The 18,501-nt window shown below is 36.5% G+C and overlaps 1 protein-coding gene across 48 annotated transcripts in view; it reads right to left on the reverse strand.

Annotated features, from left to right (window-relative positions):
• Positions 1–18,501, reverse strand: part of ARPP21 (cAMP regulated phosphoprotein 21) — a 156,776-nt gene that overhangs the window by 62,715 nt on the left and 75,560 nt on the right. For 13 of the 48 annotated variants that reach the window (XM_055283923.2, XM_055283952.2, XM_055283917.2 and 10 more), the window contains 3 exons: positions 15,922–15,959; positions 9,790–10,019; positions 2,169–2,402 (listed from right to left, as the gene is read on the reverse strand). In XM_055283923.2, the coding sequence (XP_055139898.2) occupies positions 2,169–2,402; positions 9,790–10,019; positions 15,922–15,959 (502 nt within the window). Of the gene's footprint in view, positions 1–2,168; positions 2,403–9,786; positions 10,020–14,028; positions 14,089–15,921; positions 15,960–18,501 lie in introns of those variants that run through there. The other 35 variants (XM_055283736.2, XM_055283823.2, XM_055283727.2 and 32 more) reach the window with 9 other exon arrangements.

Consider the following 18,501-nt stretch of genomic DNA (forward strand, 5'->3'; position numbering starts at 1 on the left):
AAACTCATATAAGAAATTTGATAGGTAGATACATGTACATACACACACATACATATACTAAAGATACACCTATATATATATATAGCATGCGTTATATATAATACATATATGTACATACACATATATGTGCATATTTTCAATTTACAAAATAAATATATTCTAGAAAAGAGGAAACGTAATTCACCTTGCATCTCATTGTATAGTATACAATATATGCATACATTTCCTTTTGGTTGAGGATATTTTAAATTTAGCATTTGCCAGATCAGAAAAATATGTATGGAGATGCTGTTCAACAGTGTTATTAAATCCTTTTCCTTAGCTGGGATCCTTTTACAAAAGAGATATTTTGATAACAGTTCTAAATGACTCGGTCCAATGAATAAGAATTGGGACTTGGCATCAAACAACATTCTGTTTCTTTTTACTATAAACAAGATTACAGATGATAATATACACATACACATGCACAACTGTGCTATCATTACAAATAATATTCCTGCATTGTACCCTAAAAATACTCTGTTGAGCTTTTTCAAAACACTCTGTAATTTTGCTTAAAACAAACCACTCAAAACAAGTGGTTAAAATGTTCTCTTTTCTGCAAGCCCTCTATCTCAATTAAAAGTGAAAGAATTTAAGCCAACAAAGTCAGACAGTACTTTGATTAGTGCCCAAAGTAAAGAATATGATCCTGGTCTTCTTTTGATTTTCTTTATAGTGCTTACAATAATCCAGATAAAATAAAAGCAATCTAAAAATCCTCCTTAGAAGTATCTAATCTGAAGCTTTCAAACGGTTTTCAATAAAATGATTATGCCTTTCTTCCCTCAAGCTTATGGCATTTTCAATATGTCTCAGTCAAACACCATGACTTGGGAATGTGCCATATGTTTTATGAAAATGCGGCAATTATTCAAGTAACTATTTTACTACAGTTCTCATGTTTCTCTGAATTTCCTAATTACTAGTAGCATTACATTTGTGAGAAGATTGAGTCAGATCATTTTTATGAGATACTTATCCAGTTTTGCATTTTTGAGTTTAGCTAATTGAAGAAATAGTCTGGAATGATAACCAAACTTCAGATCTCTTTCAAGACAACTCCATTTATTGCCAGTCCCTAATAAAGACATCTTAAGAAGTGACTAGTCAATGTCAAGCTTTCTAAGCCAGGGATTCTCAGCCATGGTACCACCAACATTTTGTTCCAGATAATCTTCTGCTGTGGAAGTCTGTCCTAGGCATTGGGGGATGTTTAGCAGCATTTATGTACTCTACCTACTGGGTGCCAATAGCAGCCCTCTTCTCCCCAGGTCATAATAATCAAAATGTCTCCAGATATTGCCGAGTGGCCTTGGGGACAGAGACAAAAATGCCCCAGGTTGAGAAGTTTCCCCCGCAAATAAGCAGATGTTCCTGAGTTCATTTGCTGATGTTAGAATCTCAATGCCCTCAGTCTTTTGAAATCAATGTAGAAGTTAACTGACCCACTAGAAAAATGCAAAATTAAAGAACCAATGGCCATTCATCATAGAAGAAACCATAGTCATAAAATGAACAATTTTCTAAACCCCACCAAAATCAGTCTAAGCCCGACATTTCTAAAATACACAATAATTTTCTCGCTGTATTCTCATCACCACTGCTGTTTCTTATTACTTTCATAGGAGCTGGCTGAAATTCTAAGGTTAAAAAGCAACTTCTAGAGTTAATGGTCACTATATGTCTCAATTGATACTTCAATTCCAGAAATATCCTTGGATGCAAAAACACTTTTGACATTATACAAGCTAACTGGGGATTTAGACTGAGAAACACAAAGTTTTAATTAGTATATCCCAGCTCATCACAACATTTTCTCTCATCTTAGCTCTTCAGCATGCATGAGAGACACTGTAGTAAAAGAAAAAAGACAGAAACGTGGATGCTTCTGGAAATATCTATATCTACACATCAATATAAATATTGATATGAAGATATAAATATAGAGGTATAAATACTGCTATAAATCTGCTCTTTCTAAACAAAAATGCTTCGTAACAGTTCATGCAACTAGCTTTCCTGTTCAGGAATTTTCAGAATACTTACTAGCAAATTAATAAGATCAAACATAAGAACAAACTTCTGAAAGCCTTGTGTCTCTGATAAAGCAGGTAGTAACTCACCTGTGTGTGGATTAAGAAGGATGCTTCCAGGCGGGATGCCTGTTGCAGCTTCAAGTGGAAGGAGGATGTAGCTGGTGCTGCTGGGAGCAACCTGGCCCCCTATTCCATTCTCTGGATAAGGCACACAGCCTGGAGAGCCAGCTGCCACGCCTGAGACTAGGGGTGTGCTCTGGAGAGGTGGATGGGTGCGGGACAGCGATCCTGAGGAGCCTGCACTGCTGGAGGACTCAGAACCTGGCATAGGGATACGATCAACAAATCATTCAACACACAGAGGTGAGAGAAAGCACCAATCTGAATCTAAATGCTCACGTTTCTGTGACGCATCATTAAAGAATTTGGGACGCATGCTGTAGGATGAGATTAACTAATGCCCCTCTCATATTTTGGCCTCATATTTTATTGAAATATTTGCTACATATTTTTCAGATGTGTCAATTTTCTGGGAAAAGAGGAATTAAGAATGAGAACTTTCTCTCTCAGCCTTTTCACAAACTACTAGGGTGATAAATTGGTAAAGGGTACCCTAAAGCTCTGAACTCAGTACCTGAAAATTCCCTCCTATATCCCCAAGTAATTAGTACCATGGAAATGTCTTACTAAGCTGAAATAATATGAATAAAATGACAGGGATGGTTGTTAAAGAGACTGCGCCTTAAGGAAGAGCCCTATGATGTGAAGTTCATGTGCATGGTTCTGAAGTACTGGTTCTCCAACACCTATACAGCTGAAGTCTGAAGGGGCCTAGTCATAAATAATCTTTTACATTCATGTGTGAGTAGTAGACCTGGGAGCATAGTGTATATGAGCAAACACATTTCAAAATCAAATAGGATCCCTTTTAAGGAGTGGCATGGTTTAGGAGAATGTGATTGAGTGTCAGGGAGACACAGATGAATCAGGACTCTGACTTTTTCTAACGATCTGACCAGAGGCAACTTTAAACCATTGAATGTTATTATTTTTGTGCGTAAAGTTGAAACTTTAGATATTAAGGATTAAAAAAAAAAAAAAAAGGATGGCCTGGGCACGGTGGTTCACGTCTGTAATCCCAGCACTTTGGGAGGCCAAGGCAGGTGGATTACAAGATCAGGAGATTGAGACCAACCTGGCCAACATGGTAAAACCCCATCTCTACTAAAAATACAAAAAATTTACTGGGCGTGGTGGCATGTGCCTGTAGTCCCAGCTACTCGGGAGGCTGATGCAGGAGAATCGCTTGAACCTGGGAGGCAGAGGTTGCAGTGAGCCGAGATTGCACCACTGCACTCCAGCCTGGGCTACAGAGCCAGACTCCATCAAAAAAAAAAAAAAAAGCAAGGAATCAAATAGATGGTGGGCATTATTATTATTATTATTATTATTAATGTAATATATTTAAGTGTTTATGGTACTACACTGAATTTTACATATTTGAAGAAGTCTTAGCAATATAGCTAAAAGGTGGACCAAAGAGGGCTTGGCCTTATAATGACTGAGTATCCTTTAAATGACACAGAATAGTAAAATAATTGTGATGTTTATGGATTCCGAATTTTTCAAACACATAGGTAACAGGAACAGTGTGCAGAAGTCCCTAAGGTGAATCTGACAATCTCTTCTGTCCCACCATTTATGGACAAAAATAGGAACATATCCCAATATATCCATTGGGCTCTCACTGGCATTTCACTACAGCAAGAGACAAGCAGCCCCAGTACCCTTAACCACAGCTGTCCTGGGTACTAGGTATTAACCAGAGCAGCCAAGAGAAAACACACTAAGTAAAATTTATATTATTGCAAATTCAAACTAATAGATTACTTGGGTAATACCACAGGTTGCAAGAATGTAGTACACGAGTTTGATTAAATCATCAGCCTACACTATTGATTATGTTATTAAAAATGCAGTCTTATGTATTATTAAAGTCAAAATATATAATCCATCACTAACACTCTTTTCAAGATTCTACAATATGCCCTTAAATTAAACTGGAGTTCTTTTAAAATAAGTGATAGGAACATAACATGTAAGTGCAGAGAAGAGGGGTAATTGGAGATCATGATAATTTTTAGAAGAATGATAATATTTATTGAGAACTTAGTATGTGTAAGCACTTGAATAAACACGTAAATAATGACTAATACTGCCTCTACAGATAGGGAAACTGAAGTATAAGGAAGTTAGGTAATTCAGGTCAGTTCACATAGCTAGATAATGGCAGACCTGCAATTTGGTCTATGCAGACTGACCTATAGCTCAAGCTTTAACCACAACCCCACATTGCCACTTGAAATTGTACGTATGCATATACCATGGCCTGTCACAAGTGTTCTCAATTGGCCATCTTCTCTTGCTTTCCCCATGACTTGATTATTAATAATGATAGTTTTACGTCAACTCAGGATGCTCCATCTAAGGGGTTTAGAATGCTGATGGGGCTATGAATAAGGCATGGGGAGAAAAAATAAAAAATGTAAAAAGAATATTGAAAATGCTAATAATAGTTTTGAGACGATATCACTGAAATTATGACTCTGTGGTCATATTCCCAATGCAGACTGCAGTGTGTGTTTATGGACCTGCTGTGTATAATTTGATGCTATGTTACACATTTGACACTAGAGTCAACAGCAACAACATAAATAATTCAACAACAAAACCTCCTGTACCAAGCTATTTAATGTTATACAAACATGATCCAGCTCATCTCCAGACTGAAGGGCTAGGCACTGAAAAAGAGTTGGGGCCAAGGGAGCACATCCTAACTCAGATTTGAGCTGTAAGCCAGTGATGGCATGGGTGTGTGTTAGGAGGGATGGGTTGATGCAGACAGACTGAAGTGTCACAACCCAATCCAAAGAGTAATTTAATTTTGGTTTTAGAAAGATGGCCATTAATCACTGATTTACAACATTATACCCTTCCCTTACCTGAGGTAAAAGAAGCAGCATCAATAGGAGAAATGAGAAAACAATGTAAATGATTTGATTCCACAGGTTAAAGGAAGGAAGGAAACCTAAATTTGGCTTAAATTCTCTGCACGTGCAAAGATGAAAATAAAGTCAAACCTCTTCAAAAGGATGGCTCAGCAATCAACATACAGCCAGGATTTAGTAACTGGCCCTTCTGATTGGCTTTGACCAGCATGTAAACATCAATCATCAAGGCCAGGGAGAGCCATATTCCACACATAGCCGGTGTTGCTAAAGTCTGTGATAAAACACAAATGCTAGTAAAAGGCACGGGATTAGAAGTGTTCACAGATTTTTAAGAAAAATGAAATTGATATTTGAGAACTTTTAAGATTTAGAATGGCTGAGAGTTAAAAGTATTTCTGGTTTCCTTTTTTTCAGAGGTTTAATGATAACCATGACAAATATTTATACAGTATGCCTATGTGACAATCACTGTGCTAGTTTCTCTATATGAATTGTCTAATTTTTACAGCAGCCTCATTTTGAAGATGAGAACTGATCTTAAGATATGTTAAATTTCCCAAAGCTCAGTGTGTGGTAGAATCTGAGCTCAAACCCAGGCAACTTGACTCCACAGATGGCTAAGCCTGTAGATCATATTCATCTTCTTATCATTTAAGCAAGGCACAGACGGGGGCCAGGCCCCTGACCAAGCCTGTGCCAAGTTCTAGGAGAGACTAGATGAAAATTCCATGCTACTCACAGTGGAAAGCTCAGAAACTGAAGCTGAACCCTAAGGGGTAGCCACAGGGAGGAGAAAAAAGAAGACATCTGAGTGGCTAGGTGAGGGCCTCAGGTGAACCCTCAAGAGAAAAACAGGAAAAAGAAAATGGGAAACATGACAAAAGATAGAAAAAGAGATCACAAGGCAAAACAAAATGAAAAACCGAGAAAGGACAAGGCAGAAGGGGAAGGACATAGGCAGATTCCCTTGGAGCAGAGGGAACATTCCCAGGGAGGAAGGATACTGGGTTTTAATTCTAGTTCTGCCACTTACTAGCTGTGTTTTCTTCAGGAAGTGACTACTTTCGACCTCAACATACCCTTTTGTAAAATAGAAGATACCAGACTAAATGGTGAGCAATGGTAAGGAAGATGACCTTAATGTTCCCCTCAGCTTGACCAAACTTTTCACTGGTTTCTTCCAGACAAGAGGTTCCTCACCTCCCTATACTTAGGGCATTTATGCTCCTTTGAGATGTAAATCTCCTAGCCTCTTGCCACTTTTACAATCCAGGAAGGTCTTTCTTAAGTACCTGGGAGCCATCCCTTCGAAATCTAATCATCATGAGAAAAAGAGCCCCTATCTCTCAATTTCTGTGGGAGGATAGGAGCCTAACTTCCACAGCACCAATTAGCAAGCACATAGAGCCTAATCACATCACCCAATTTCCTCTATAATGTCCTCCAAAATTTTGCCACTAGCTCACCCCAGTGCTTGAAGAGTCTCCTGCTTTTTGATTCAGTGGAGCTCAGTTCTCTCTCTAAAGAGAGAGATCATAGTCTTGATCCCTGTTGCAGTAATAATGAATACATTCTCTTTTGCCTGCACCATCTGGTGCAATTTTTCTTTTACAAGGACCACAAATCATAAAGGTTTTATTTCTGAATTATATAGTTCAAGAAAATATTTCCAGTTTCAGGGGGTCAGTGTTCAGTAGAATAACCTAAAGCTTTCAAAATTACAAGAAGGACGAGAATATCCAAGATGTATTAGTGTAGTAATAAAGATAAAGACAAATAAGAGGAAGTGATAGAAACACGGGGTGTCTTGCGTTGGATCAAAAAATACTCCAAGATGTAGGCAAGGAACGTGACAATAGCAGGAATAGCCTTGCATCCAGAAAACAACAAGCCAGACCACCTAAAATTATTAAAACAAAACAAAAGTACATTTTATTTCTCCAGAGCAGTTGTTTTTGAAGTGTGGTTCCCAGGCAAGCAGCATTGGCATCAACTGGGAACTTGTGGGAAATGCAAATTCTCAGGCCCCATCCCAGACCTAGGGGTCAGAAACTCTGGGGGTGAGTGTTGCAATCTGGGATTTAACCAATCCTTTGGGTGATTCTGATGGAGCTAAAGTTGAGAAACCCTGCTTTGAAGATCAAGATGGGGGAACAATAGTGACAGTATAGCTAGGCCAATGTGGTAAGAAACAGATGTCATACTCTTTATTTCTCAACCACATTGCTATTAACAAGAAACAGCTGAGGTTGCCACGCAGGTGTCATTCAAGTGCTTTCGGTAAGGAGGATACAATCGCATCATCTGCCTCCAGAAATGTGTGCTGGGCATCTGGTAGGCAGCCCAGGCCTCAAGAGAATGTGCTTGTACATTCATACTTCAGTAATATGCTTCCTTCCAAAATGTAGGAAAACGTGTTTCCAACATGGAAAACGTCTCATTATTATCTATTTAAAGCTAGAATCTATGTAATTAGAGGAGGAGAAGAGTAACTTAAATATCACAACTCCAGACTTGGTTTCTAAAAGGTCATAAAAAAGTTTGCAATTCCACTGTGAACAATTAGGTAAAAAACTGAAAACTTGTGCTGTTCTGAAGCTCCATGACAGCAAAACTGACAGCTTTGCTTCATAAATCCATCTTGGGAAATTGTAAGTTTGTTTTGACATCCTACCTTGATCTTCTGTAAGTTTTTATTCCCTTTCCATGCCTGCACTTTGACAAGCTTTCAAATGGAGACACTTAGATTAAAAGAAAAAAAATCTGAAGCACTTACAATCTCTAATCATTCTTCAAAGAACATGGCATTTTAACATTTTTGAAGTGTTTTAAATGTTTCCAAAGAGCTTTGCTTTGGAAGTGATTGGGGGGTTGGTGCATGGAGAATGACTATTAATTTAAAAATCTTAAGAGCTCTTTTGGTGTGCTGGAATTTTTAAGTGCACCATTTAAAGTACTTGGTTTTCACATTTTAAGGAGATTTAAAACTATTAAATCTATCTTAGTTTACAAGAGCTCAAGTGTACTACAGTGGATTTTCTTTACTTCAGTTGCTACAATAGTGGAATATGAGAGCAATTAATTAGAGTAAGAAATCAAGAACTCACCAATTAGTGAATAAAAGTTGCAGAAAGGCAGTGTGAACCCATCTGAATCTTTCCAAGAATCAGGGTGTGTGTATTATGTAGTGACTGTAATAACTAAATGGTATTAATTTTCTCCTTATATAGGAAAACATGAGATAATTTTTAGGAAGAATTTGTCAACAACCTAATTATGTTAAACCATTAGCAAATGAACCCAGATTTTGCATGGAGGTGGGGAACCCCTCAGCCCTAACATGAGTGTAAAGGTTGATTGGGAAAATATCCACAGTCCAGGGCAGCCCGTGTCTAAACTTTAACTGGGGTTCTCCATTCTTCATCCCACTCCTGCCTTGGCCTCCCACTCACCTGTCACTTCAGGATCCTGAATGCTCCACCCATACAATCTGACACCCAGTGCATACAACAGAATCACAAGTCCCAACCACTTCCCCACCCAACCCAAGAGAGTGTCAGGGAATTTGATTTTCTAGGGCAGAACCAAAACAAAGCAAAAACAATTACATACTAAAATCACAAACTTCAGTTCGTGGAGTGCTAGTGAATGGTCATTTGTCACCTTCCTGAGATTTTAGGAGGTATTTTAATTGTGAACATTTGAAAATAATTCAAAAACAATAGTGGATAATCTTTGGGAGACAGAAGAGCTAGAAATGGCCGACCATGAGGGCATTTTGCAGACGCATGTGAGCATCATGGTGCATGCTTCCATCAGTTTAAAGTTGTTTCAAGTTAATGTCTCTCCTAGATCTCTCATTATCACTCACCTTCCAAAGACCGTTCATGCAAACTTGAACTACCTACCTCAGAATATCGTTATTTGCTTCACTTGGAAAAAACATACAAGCACCTGGTAACTTGGAAACTCTAAACCTCTCTGACACTCACCTGTCTTATCTGCAAAGCAGGGGTGCAAACATTAAATGGCAATATTAAAAATGAATAAGGACTGGAGTTTATTGGGGGCTTATAACTTGACAGACATTATTCAAGTTGCTTTGTGTATACTGACTCTTTTAGTCTTCATAATATTTCTACAATATAGGTACTATTATTATTTCTATTTATCAGATGAAGAAAACAGAGGCACAGAATGGTTAAAAACCAGGCCTGGGATCGTACTAACAGCATTCCAATGCAAGAACGAAAGCTATTAATATTATAATTATCCTACGGTGTGTTTTTAAGGAATAATTCATATTACTAACTTTAAAAGCAATAGTGCCATGGTAATCATTTTTATATAAATAATGCAATTTAAACTTCAGTTTCCTGAGAAAACTTAAATAAGTAAACTTAAGACTTAAATTAAATACGTAAACACTAAGTCTACTGAGGTGGGTTTGAATAACATTATATAACCTACATTTTATAGATAAGAAAACTGAAACTTGGAGAGGTTAGTAACTTGACCTAGGCACATAACTGGAAAGAGGCAGTAACCTATTTAAATTGTACCTTCTGATTTCCAGCTATCCCTGTGATTAATATCATCATTATCAGTCAACTGAAAGTCAGAGGGAATGGTGACCATATGGCTTGGCTAGAATCCAAAAATTACTACAGGACATAAACACATTCAGTACTAACTACCTGCTTTGGACAGCTTCCCGGTACTCCTAGTACTGGAAGTGCTGTCACCCCTGGTCAGCACCGTGATGCCCCCAAAACTCGCCGTCTTGGTCATGGCGGGCTTTAGATTGCGGTTGGAACTGTCGGAGTCTGTGCTGCTCCAGGCCCTTTGGTGGTCAGACCACTTGAGTTCATTTTCTGAGCTGCTCTGTCGACTCCCAGATGTTCTCCCTGAGCCATCTCTGTTGCCCCTGGAGTACGAGCACCAGAAAGATGCACAGGGACAGGATTACCTTACATGAATGGTATGGGTAGGCACAGAGCAAGGCTTTTCTTGGAAGGTCATCCACACAAGACCCTTCCTGCCAACCCTTTTCTTTAAACCAGTTGCCTCCCAGTGTTACAAATACTTTGATGATGTATAGACAGATAACATATCATACACAACACATAGGTTACAAACAGAAAAATCAAACCTAGAAATGTCACATGATCCCTCTGTCGGTGAAGGAGAAACAACTAGAAAGACATGTCATAAAATGTAATTGTTAATTTCTCTTGCAAAGAGAATAGGGGGATAAGTTCTTCTGACTCAAATCAATAATTAATTAATGTTCAGAAGTAATTGTGATCTTAAATGATTCTAATAGTAACTCCCACCAAAGAAGACTTTTTCTCTCTCTTTAGAACAAAATAAGAGAAGCTGTTAATTCATGTTCCAGCTTTATGAGATACACATCTGAAATCACCAAGGCTTTGACAGATAGCATTGAAATCACAGAAATTACTCTATTAACCTATGGTAAGAATTTTGCCCACTGAGTTTAACCTTCATGGTCAGAGGAAAGAACCCTTTAATTCTTTTCATGTAGAAAAACTTTTGAAAATAACAACAGTGTAAACACTATACACTGACAACAAAACTTTCCAAGGGGAACAATGGAAATAACAAAAAAAGCTCCTCAGGTGAAAGAACACATTTGTTCAAACTTCAAATAGAAAAAAGGGTAAATATATTGGAAGAGATCCAATAGCCAGAAGTGAAGTTTGAAGACTCTAGAGTATCTCTAAGAAATATGCAAAATTGCATGTGTTTTAAAGAGAAATTTGATGAAATTTGCATTTTCATTGGTTTCCAATCTGTCTAAAGCATAACTTTGTTAATAAATTCAAAGCTTTTTCTGAACATAAAAATAATGCATCAGTAAAATACCTTAAGATTTTAATGGATTATAAATAAGTAAAGGGGATATAAATCTTGATCAGTAAATATAACACCTAATTCATATTAGCAACGAGACATATTTAAGCCTTGGTTCAAATCTCACAGATGTGATTGGTAGCTTCATTGAAAAATATTTTAAAGACAATAATGTACTGTTGAGATGTTTGAAGTGCACTATGTGATTGAAATACTCACCGACAAAATTGTACAGACAGTACAAAGAAAATTTTAAGTGTTGCTTTAACTTTACTCACTAAACTTTTTCTTTTATTTCAGCCAAACATAAGAAGATAAATGGATCCAAGAAATAAAAATGAAATAACTGATTTGTGGCAGGAACTTTGTAAAGCAAAGGGAGGAAGGGGTACAGAATATTCACAAAACAAAAAGCACTTTCGAGTGAAAGATTAGATGAAAATACTCCATGCCCTCCATCCTCTATTAATATTTTAAAAACATTCTCTCTGTTCTCAGTACCACAGGGATGGCTGGTTTGAGAAATAAGAACCACTTGATGAAAACCAAGTTGTAGGTATGAATACTAGACCTTCACCAATGACCAGGTGGCTTTACCTCTTAAACTCCTTTGAAATTCAAGAAAGCCATGGGAGATAGAGCAGAGAAATAAATAGCCTTTTCAAGGGCTTGGTATTCCATTTCTGATTGTCTTCTCTTTAAATCTCCAAATTCAACTTCATTCTTCTCCCATATAATCATGATTATGTTAAACTATGTTTTACAAAGTCTAGCAAAATCATTATTTAGCAACTGTGAATGCACCAGAAATGTGACAATAATCTCATTTGCAGCTAATTTGAAATATTTATTATAGAAAAACATTGGCTTGACGATTTGGGAGTGGTGCTTAGCCTCAGAGTACAGGATGCATGAGATGGATGCTCTCCATATGGGGGTGATCCCTTGTTCCCATTACTAATTCTGCTTCAATAATCTCTTTAGCCGTGAACTCTGCACCTCCATGGCAGGAATCCAGACTTTCTGTAAACGCCAGTGTGACTGGGCCTTTTGGGTATAGAAGGTGGCCACCACTATTTCTGGGTGCAATTTAGTGTGTCGTAGTCTACACCCTTCTCCATGGTAGAGCTATTTTTAGGGCTGTATGAAGTTCCTTTAGACTTATGTCACATCACCTGCTCAGTAAGGCAACCTAAGATTTCTTTAACTTCTCTACCTCTACCTCACTAGCTCAGATCACTATCCTAAGCCATAATCTGTACATTTAAAAGAGAAAATTTAAGTTGCCGCTTTAGGGAGTTAGCATTAATGAGATTCAAAAATAATGTGTAACTCTAATTTATGATTCCTAGGTATTTATACATTAAAATATATTTTGTACTTCTCTATTTTATATGGCACTATCATCTTAACAGTGGTGAAGTGAGGTCCAGTACTGAATTCCAAATCTGTTTGGGTGTGGGATCATAGGCATTGTAGAAAACCACATGCACAGGTGTCTTCCCCTCTCTCCTAAGCCCAGTCTTGGTCCTCCCCTACTAGAATCCAGGAAGACGATAGTAATGGGATATCTGGTCATTGGAGCTGGCCCTCTTGTAAGTAACTAGAATTTCATCCCAAGGTAGTTATAAAGCATATATTTTAAGCTCTGCTTCTGTGCTGATTAACATAACCGAAAATATTTATTTTCCTTTATGTCAAAATGCATCTTTTTTTGCACGGGTTAGGGATGATCTACATCTCGAATTGCTTTTACAATTGTGTGAATGGCTTTGTGCTAAGTTACCCTTCTGAGTTTCTGTGCTTGGTGACTTGGGTGGGTGATGAAATCCATATTTGAGATGGCTAACCTGAGTATATGGTAGCTCTGGCTTGGGGACAGATTTGGGATTGTGTAAAACTAATTGGCCTTTAGGGGACAAGAACCAATGTTTTATCTATATTGGCCTAAACAAACCAGGTCATAGTGTGCAAGCATAGGACTAATGGTAAATTTTAGCTTTTCTCTGAGTTTTCAAAAGAAGTGCAAAGTTATTTTCTTAAATCTTCAAGTGTGGAAAAGAAAATTAATTGTCTAGTGATACATAAGGAAGACTTCATAATAAACTTCATAGTTCAATCTAGAAAAGTGAAAGAAGTCCAAAAAGAAGCTTCTGTTTTTCGTTTCAATCAAAGTGTAAGGTAACAAATTAACTTTACTTATAATGAGCTCTAAAGTCCAGACTTATTGCAAAAATGTACTCTCTCAACATTCAATTCATCTGATTTTCTTAGTATTTTCTTTCTTTTAAGTGGATAAGAGTTTTTGTTGTGGTTCTTGTAGTAATTCCTACAACGGAGGTAAATCCTAACATTCATAAACACACTAACACATTAAATATATGTATTGGATACTGAGTATACTTATAGTACTGTGTACACTTTTCTCTACAATGGATGTCAGATATACATTGAATAGAGCAGTGAGAAAATGGGTATGGTCCATCTGTTTTCATAGAGCTTCTAGTCTAGTATAGAACTTTAAAAAAATTATCATCCTTTCCCCTTATCCTACACAGATTTTAATTTAAGTAGGTCATTTTAATTGGAAGGAACCTCGTATCTTTCTTTAGAAATAAAATTCACCCTTGAAAATACACTGTTTGAAATATTATAGCAGATAAAATTAAAAATTAGTTACCCAAGTAGGGCTATCATTGATTTATTTTCCAGTGTTGAGAATGTATGTACAATTGCAATCTGTCAGGGAAAATTTAACTCAGTGTAATTTACTAAAGTTAATTTGGGAAAATTAAAACAGTGTGCTACCAAAGTTAGCCCCTGAAAAGCAGAAAACTAGAAGAACCCTAACGAATTGTAGATGAAGTGATAGATTTCCAGTCTCATATCTCATACTACCCAATATGACTTCCATACTAGCTATGTAACAAGATTTACAAAGAGATAACCAGACTTTTTTAAATGAACAGATATATTTTACATGAGTACACTAATATTTAACATTGATTCTACCACATAATCTGAAAAAAACACAGTTTAAGAAAGTAAACCATACCAACCGAAAGAGCTGTCTTTTCTTATAGGTCTCATTGCATATGTTACTGTCTTCCAAGAGCCTACTGGAAATGAAAAACATGATTTTTATAATATAAAACCTAAGGGTACTAAATGCCTTGTGTTACATGGATGCGTACTCTACTACAGCACAAATCAATCCCATACAAAGTTTTATTTATATGATGTTGAATTTTGCCATAATAAATTAATGGCCATAGGATAGGATTAAGATCTCTACCCTAGGATTAAGACACTGATGCTAGGTAAGGGGAAAAGAAGGAAAGAGGAAGTAGAGGGAATAGAAGAGGAGAAAAGAGATTGATATAGGTATAATAGAGATTTAGTTAAGTACGTTAGTAGTGACTTTTTAGAGTAATATATTAAAACTATTCTTTATATTTTGGCATAATGAAATATTGGCATTCCAGAGGCAGGTATCCAAGAAATGTATTTATTTTTGGTGGTAAGTCACTTAATTAGATTTTTGGTTTCCAGGACCATCAAGACCTGTTAACATATGCAATACATATATATGTGGCCAATTATTGTAATGTTGGATATAATCCAACATAATATAAGGGACACTCAAGTGTAAATGGATAAGATTCGGGAGGAAGATAGGGAAAATCATTGGCTAGAAGACTAGAGAATAAGGTTTCCCATGAATCTGAATTGTAAATGCTCAGTTAATCTTTCTGGCAAAGATAGAGTATTTTTGGAATCCTTTAGAATCACCTGCAAGATGTCAATGCTTATGGATTATTGATTTTACTGTAAATAGGGAATATTTGTCTAAATATATATGGACTTTGAAGTTTTCTGTGAATCCCTTTTATGTGTTTCTCAATTTTATCACTTCTTCTGAAGAGGTTATTCTATTAAGGGGTTTAGTCACATTACTTGAAGATTTCCAACTGCAAATATGAATGATGGAATTTTTTAAGCCAGTCACCTTTAATGTCCAGTTTAAATTTCTCTGAGTACTGGCATTTAATCAAACAGTCTCTATTTTAATCAGTGGTATAGGAATACCCATTAAGCAAACCCCTGAAATAAAATTAACCACCACTTTATTTATAGATACCACATTTTCAAATCAAGTTGCCCATTTTGATGCCTCTTAAATGTGATTAGTGCAGTTAATTTGGATTCCTTAATTTGCCCTGAGTATCTGCAATTAAATCAATGGGGCATTTTAATATATATGCCAATTTAGAATGATTTTTGAAGGGTATATATTAAGTTTGAAAAATTTTTGCTCTTATCTCCAAGATTTTCTTTAAATTTTATAACCCATTTATTTCACGACAACTACCTCCCCCTACTAACTCCTATGCCAGGTACACTGCTGAATCTAGGCCAGTTTAGATAAGATTTTCAAGGTCAAGTCTTTTATGAAGATGAATAGATTGTTTAGAATAAAAAAAACTGAAAATATTATTCCAATTGTTACTTGTATAGCTATATATTGTTATGGGGCACAGGAAGTGGCCAATAATACCAAATATATGCATGCCTCTAGCGGACTACTAAATAAGCCAATGAAACTGCAAGTTCCTGTGATGTCTCAATATTTATTATTCTTAATGCCTGGTGAAGGTAATAGGAAGTATACCTTTGCAAGGACCAGAAATTGAGACTTTAAATAGGAAAAACTTTTACAATTCTGTTTGGAATTAACTGAAAGAAAATTTTTTTTCCAAATTAGATCATTTTTAGATGCTTTAAATAACATATATGTGTTAATATATATGTGTGTACGCATAGATATATGTATCTGCTAATACATATATTCAAGCACACACTTATACATGGGATATATATTTATGAATATACAAGACACACATGACAGACGTTGTTCCTCTAAAGACATGGAAAAGTAAATTTTATTTTACCTGTTTTCCACAAAAAGGCTTTCCTGGGAGCAAACTGACTGAAAAATAAAAAAAAAAGGCATTGGATCAGAAGTTCTGGATATGCTGAGTGATCCCAAATACTTGCCTGATTTTAAAACTAATTTTCCCCTCATAGGGGAAAAGAATTAAGAAAAATAGGTACAAAAGATAGAAATAAAAAAGGAAAAACGTAGGTTAGGATTAGAAAAGTAAACAATTCTCATGCGGCATATGGTATTTTTCCTTCAGGACGTCTCCAGGTTTTAGATTTAGTCTGTTCGGCATGGAGGTCAGAAGAAGAGAAATGTGAATGAAATTGCTGGAGAAACGTGTGGCCGTCGGATTCTGAGCTAGTGGTTTCTTCTGGAGCTGCAGAGGTGCAGCCACCAACCAACAGAAGCCAAGGGAAAGGGTTCAAATCAAAGCAGAGCGTGCAGACTCCATGCGATCCACGTAAGAATGGGAGAGCCATAAAGCCACAATCCTGAAATTATTACCTGGTGATGACAAACTCTCATGAAATAAAGAGATTGACTGAAAGACTCTCAAAATTGAAGAAATGCCATCAATTATTAATCTTAAGTAAGAGGGGAAGGCTAGAAGACAAGTGAAGATGAAAACACGCTAATTAAAAAAAAATCAAGCTCCATCTAATATTTGCCAGTTTTTCACATAGAAAATCAATGACCTTCTTCTTAGCTTCTATTCACCGAGCATTCGTTTCTCTTCTGTCTTGTGTTTATGCACAATGTAGGGAGGATAAAATTCCATTACCATTATGTGCTGAGGAAAGGTGGATCAAATTAAATTTAAACAAATAGAAAAGAGAAGTCTAGACAAGATATGGTGCTGTGGTCCTATAACAGAGTGGCTGTATTTAGGAAGTAACACAAAACCATTTCCAAAGTACTTAAGTTTCTAAACATAAATAAATACACATCCTGCTATATACATAGATTTTCCAAATGATGAATAAATGACTTGTTAAAGGAATAAATAGAGACTTAACAGGTCAATTTTAAGATAAAATAAAACTAAAGAAGTAATAATAACCTTTTAATAACCAATTATTGACTTAAAAGATCCTGCTAATGTAACCACTTCTGAGAGGCAAGCAGAATATTGGTTTCTGTGTTCATTTTGCTAGAGAAATAATTTCCTTCCACTAAGCCAACGGGCTAGATTTAGACATGGTGTTTCTCTCAGTCTTATGAGCATTTCAGTGACGGTGTCTCTAGAATCGTTTATGCTTTAACCTTGCTGCACTTAACATGCATCCTGAATTTCAAGTGTGCAAAAATCTCATTTAAGAAAAAGCACAAAGAGACAATTAAAGCTTTTCAGAAAATAGCTTTTTTAAAAAACTTGACATTTATATACGAAAGGGAAACAAGCATAAATGATGTGCCATTGATATGCCTATGAAGGTCTCTTTACAGTACACTAAATGTCCTAACTTCTTTTATTTCCTTTAATTTGGTTTTACTATTGGCTGGAGTCAAGTAAGGTATGTAAAAGAAACTGACGTTAGCTTAGATATACGCTATGAGTTCATACTTTGCTACTTCTCAGCTCTCGTAGTTGGAAAGCGGTTGATTGTGTTTATAATGTTTTGTCTGGATATTGGAATTATTGAGACTCTATTTCTCTGAAGGAATTAATTAAAGACATAGTGACCTCTTCAGACTCAATCTAATAGCATTTGGGGGAAAGTTAAGAACCCCAAACTCTATTAAAAAGTAAGACACAGGCAAGTCAAAGATACCTTGCCCATGCCAAAGTGGTGGCTCACACTTGTAATTCCAGCACTTTGGGAGGCCAAGGCAGGCAGATCACCTGAGCTCAGGGGTTCAAGACCAGCCTGGGCAACATGGCGAAACCCTGTCTTTACAAAAAATACAAAAATTAGTGGGGCATGATGGTGCACACCTGTGGTTCCGCTATTGGTAGAGTGAGTTGGGAGAATCACTTGAGCCCAGGAGCTAGAGGTTGCAGTGAGCCCCTAGAGATCATGCCACTGTACTCCAACCTAGGTGACAGAGACTCTGTCTCAAAAAAATTTTAAAAAAAAAATACCTTGCCCAATAACATCTCAAGTATTTTTCTGATTTCTTTGGAAAGTTCCTAAAAAATTATCTCATTATCCTCTCAACTACATTTTCATAAATAAGATAGATACAGTTATGGGCTGTGATTCAGTAGCTGATGAAAATAAACTTTTTTTAAAAAAGTAGTATTAATAACTTGCAAATTTTAATAGCAGAGAAAGATAAAATTGTCACAGTAATTAAGTGCAACATTCAAAGCTGTCACTTACACGCATTCTCAGATATAAAAGGCTTGCTTCTTTTCAAAAGAAGAAAAATGATTTTGCTTAATGGGTTATAGAGTTCTCTCCCACATCCCACCCTCAACTCTGGTGGCACCACATGCCCTTATCACCCAACCCCACTGAAGAGGAGTCCCAGCACATGTTAGGAGGACCACAGATGAACTCTTCACTGAATCTCTATTTATACACAAATATCCTTCAGAAATTAGCCTCCAGGCAAAACATACCTTCTCAAGTATATTGCTTTA

The sequence above is a fragment of the Symphalangus syndactylus genome, chromosome 1 (assembly GCF_028878055.3).
Source record: "Symphalangus syndactylus isolate Jambi chromosome 1, NHGRI_mSymSyn1-v2.1_pri, whole genome shotgun sequence".
NCBI lineage: Eukaryota > Metazoa > Chordata > Mammalia > Primates > Hylobatidae > Symphalangus > Symphalangus syndactylus.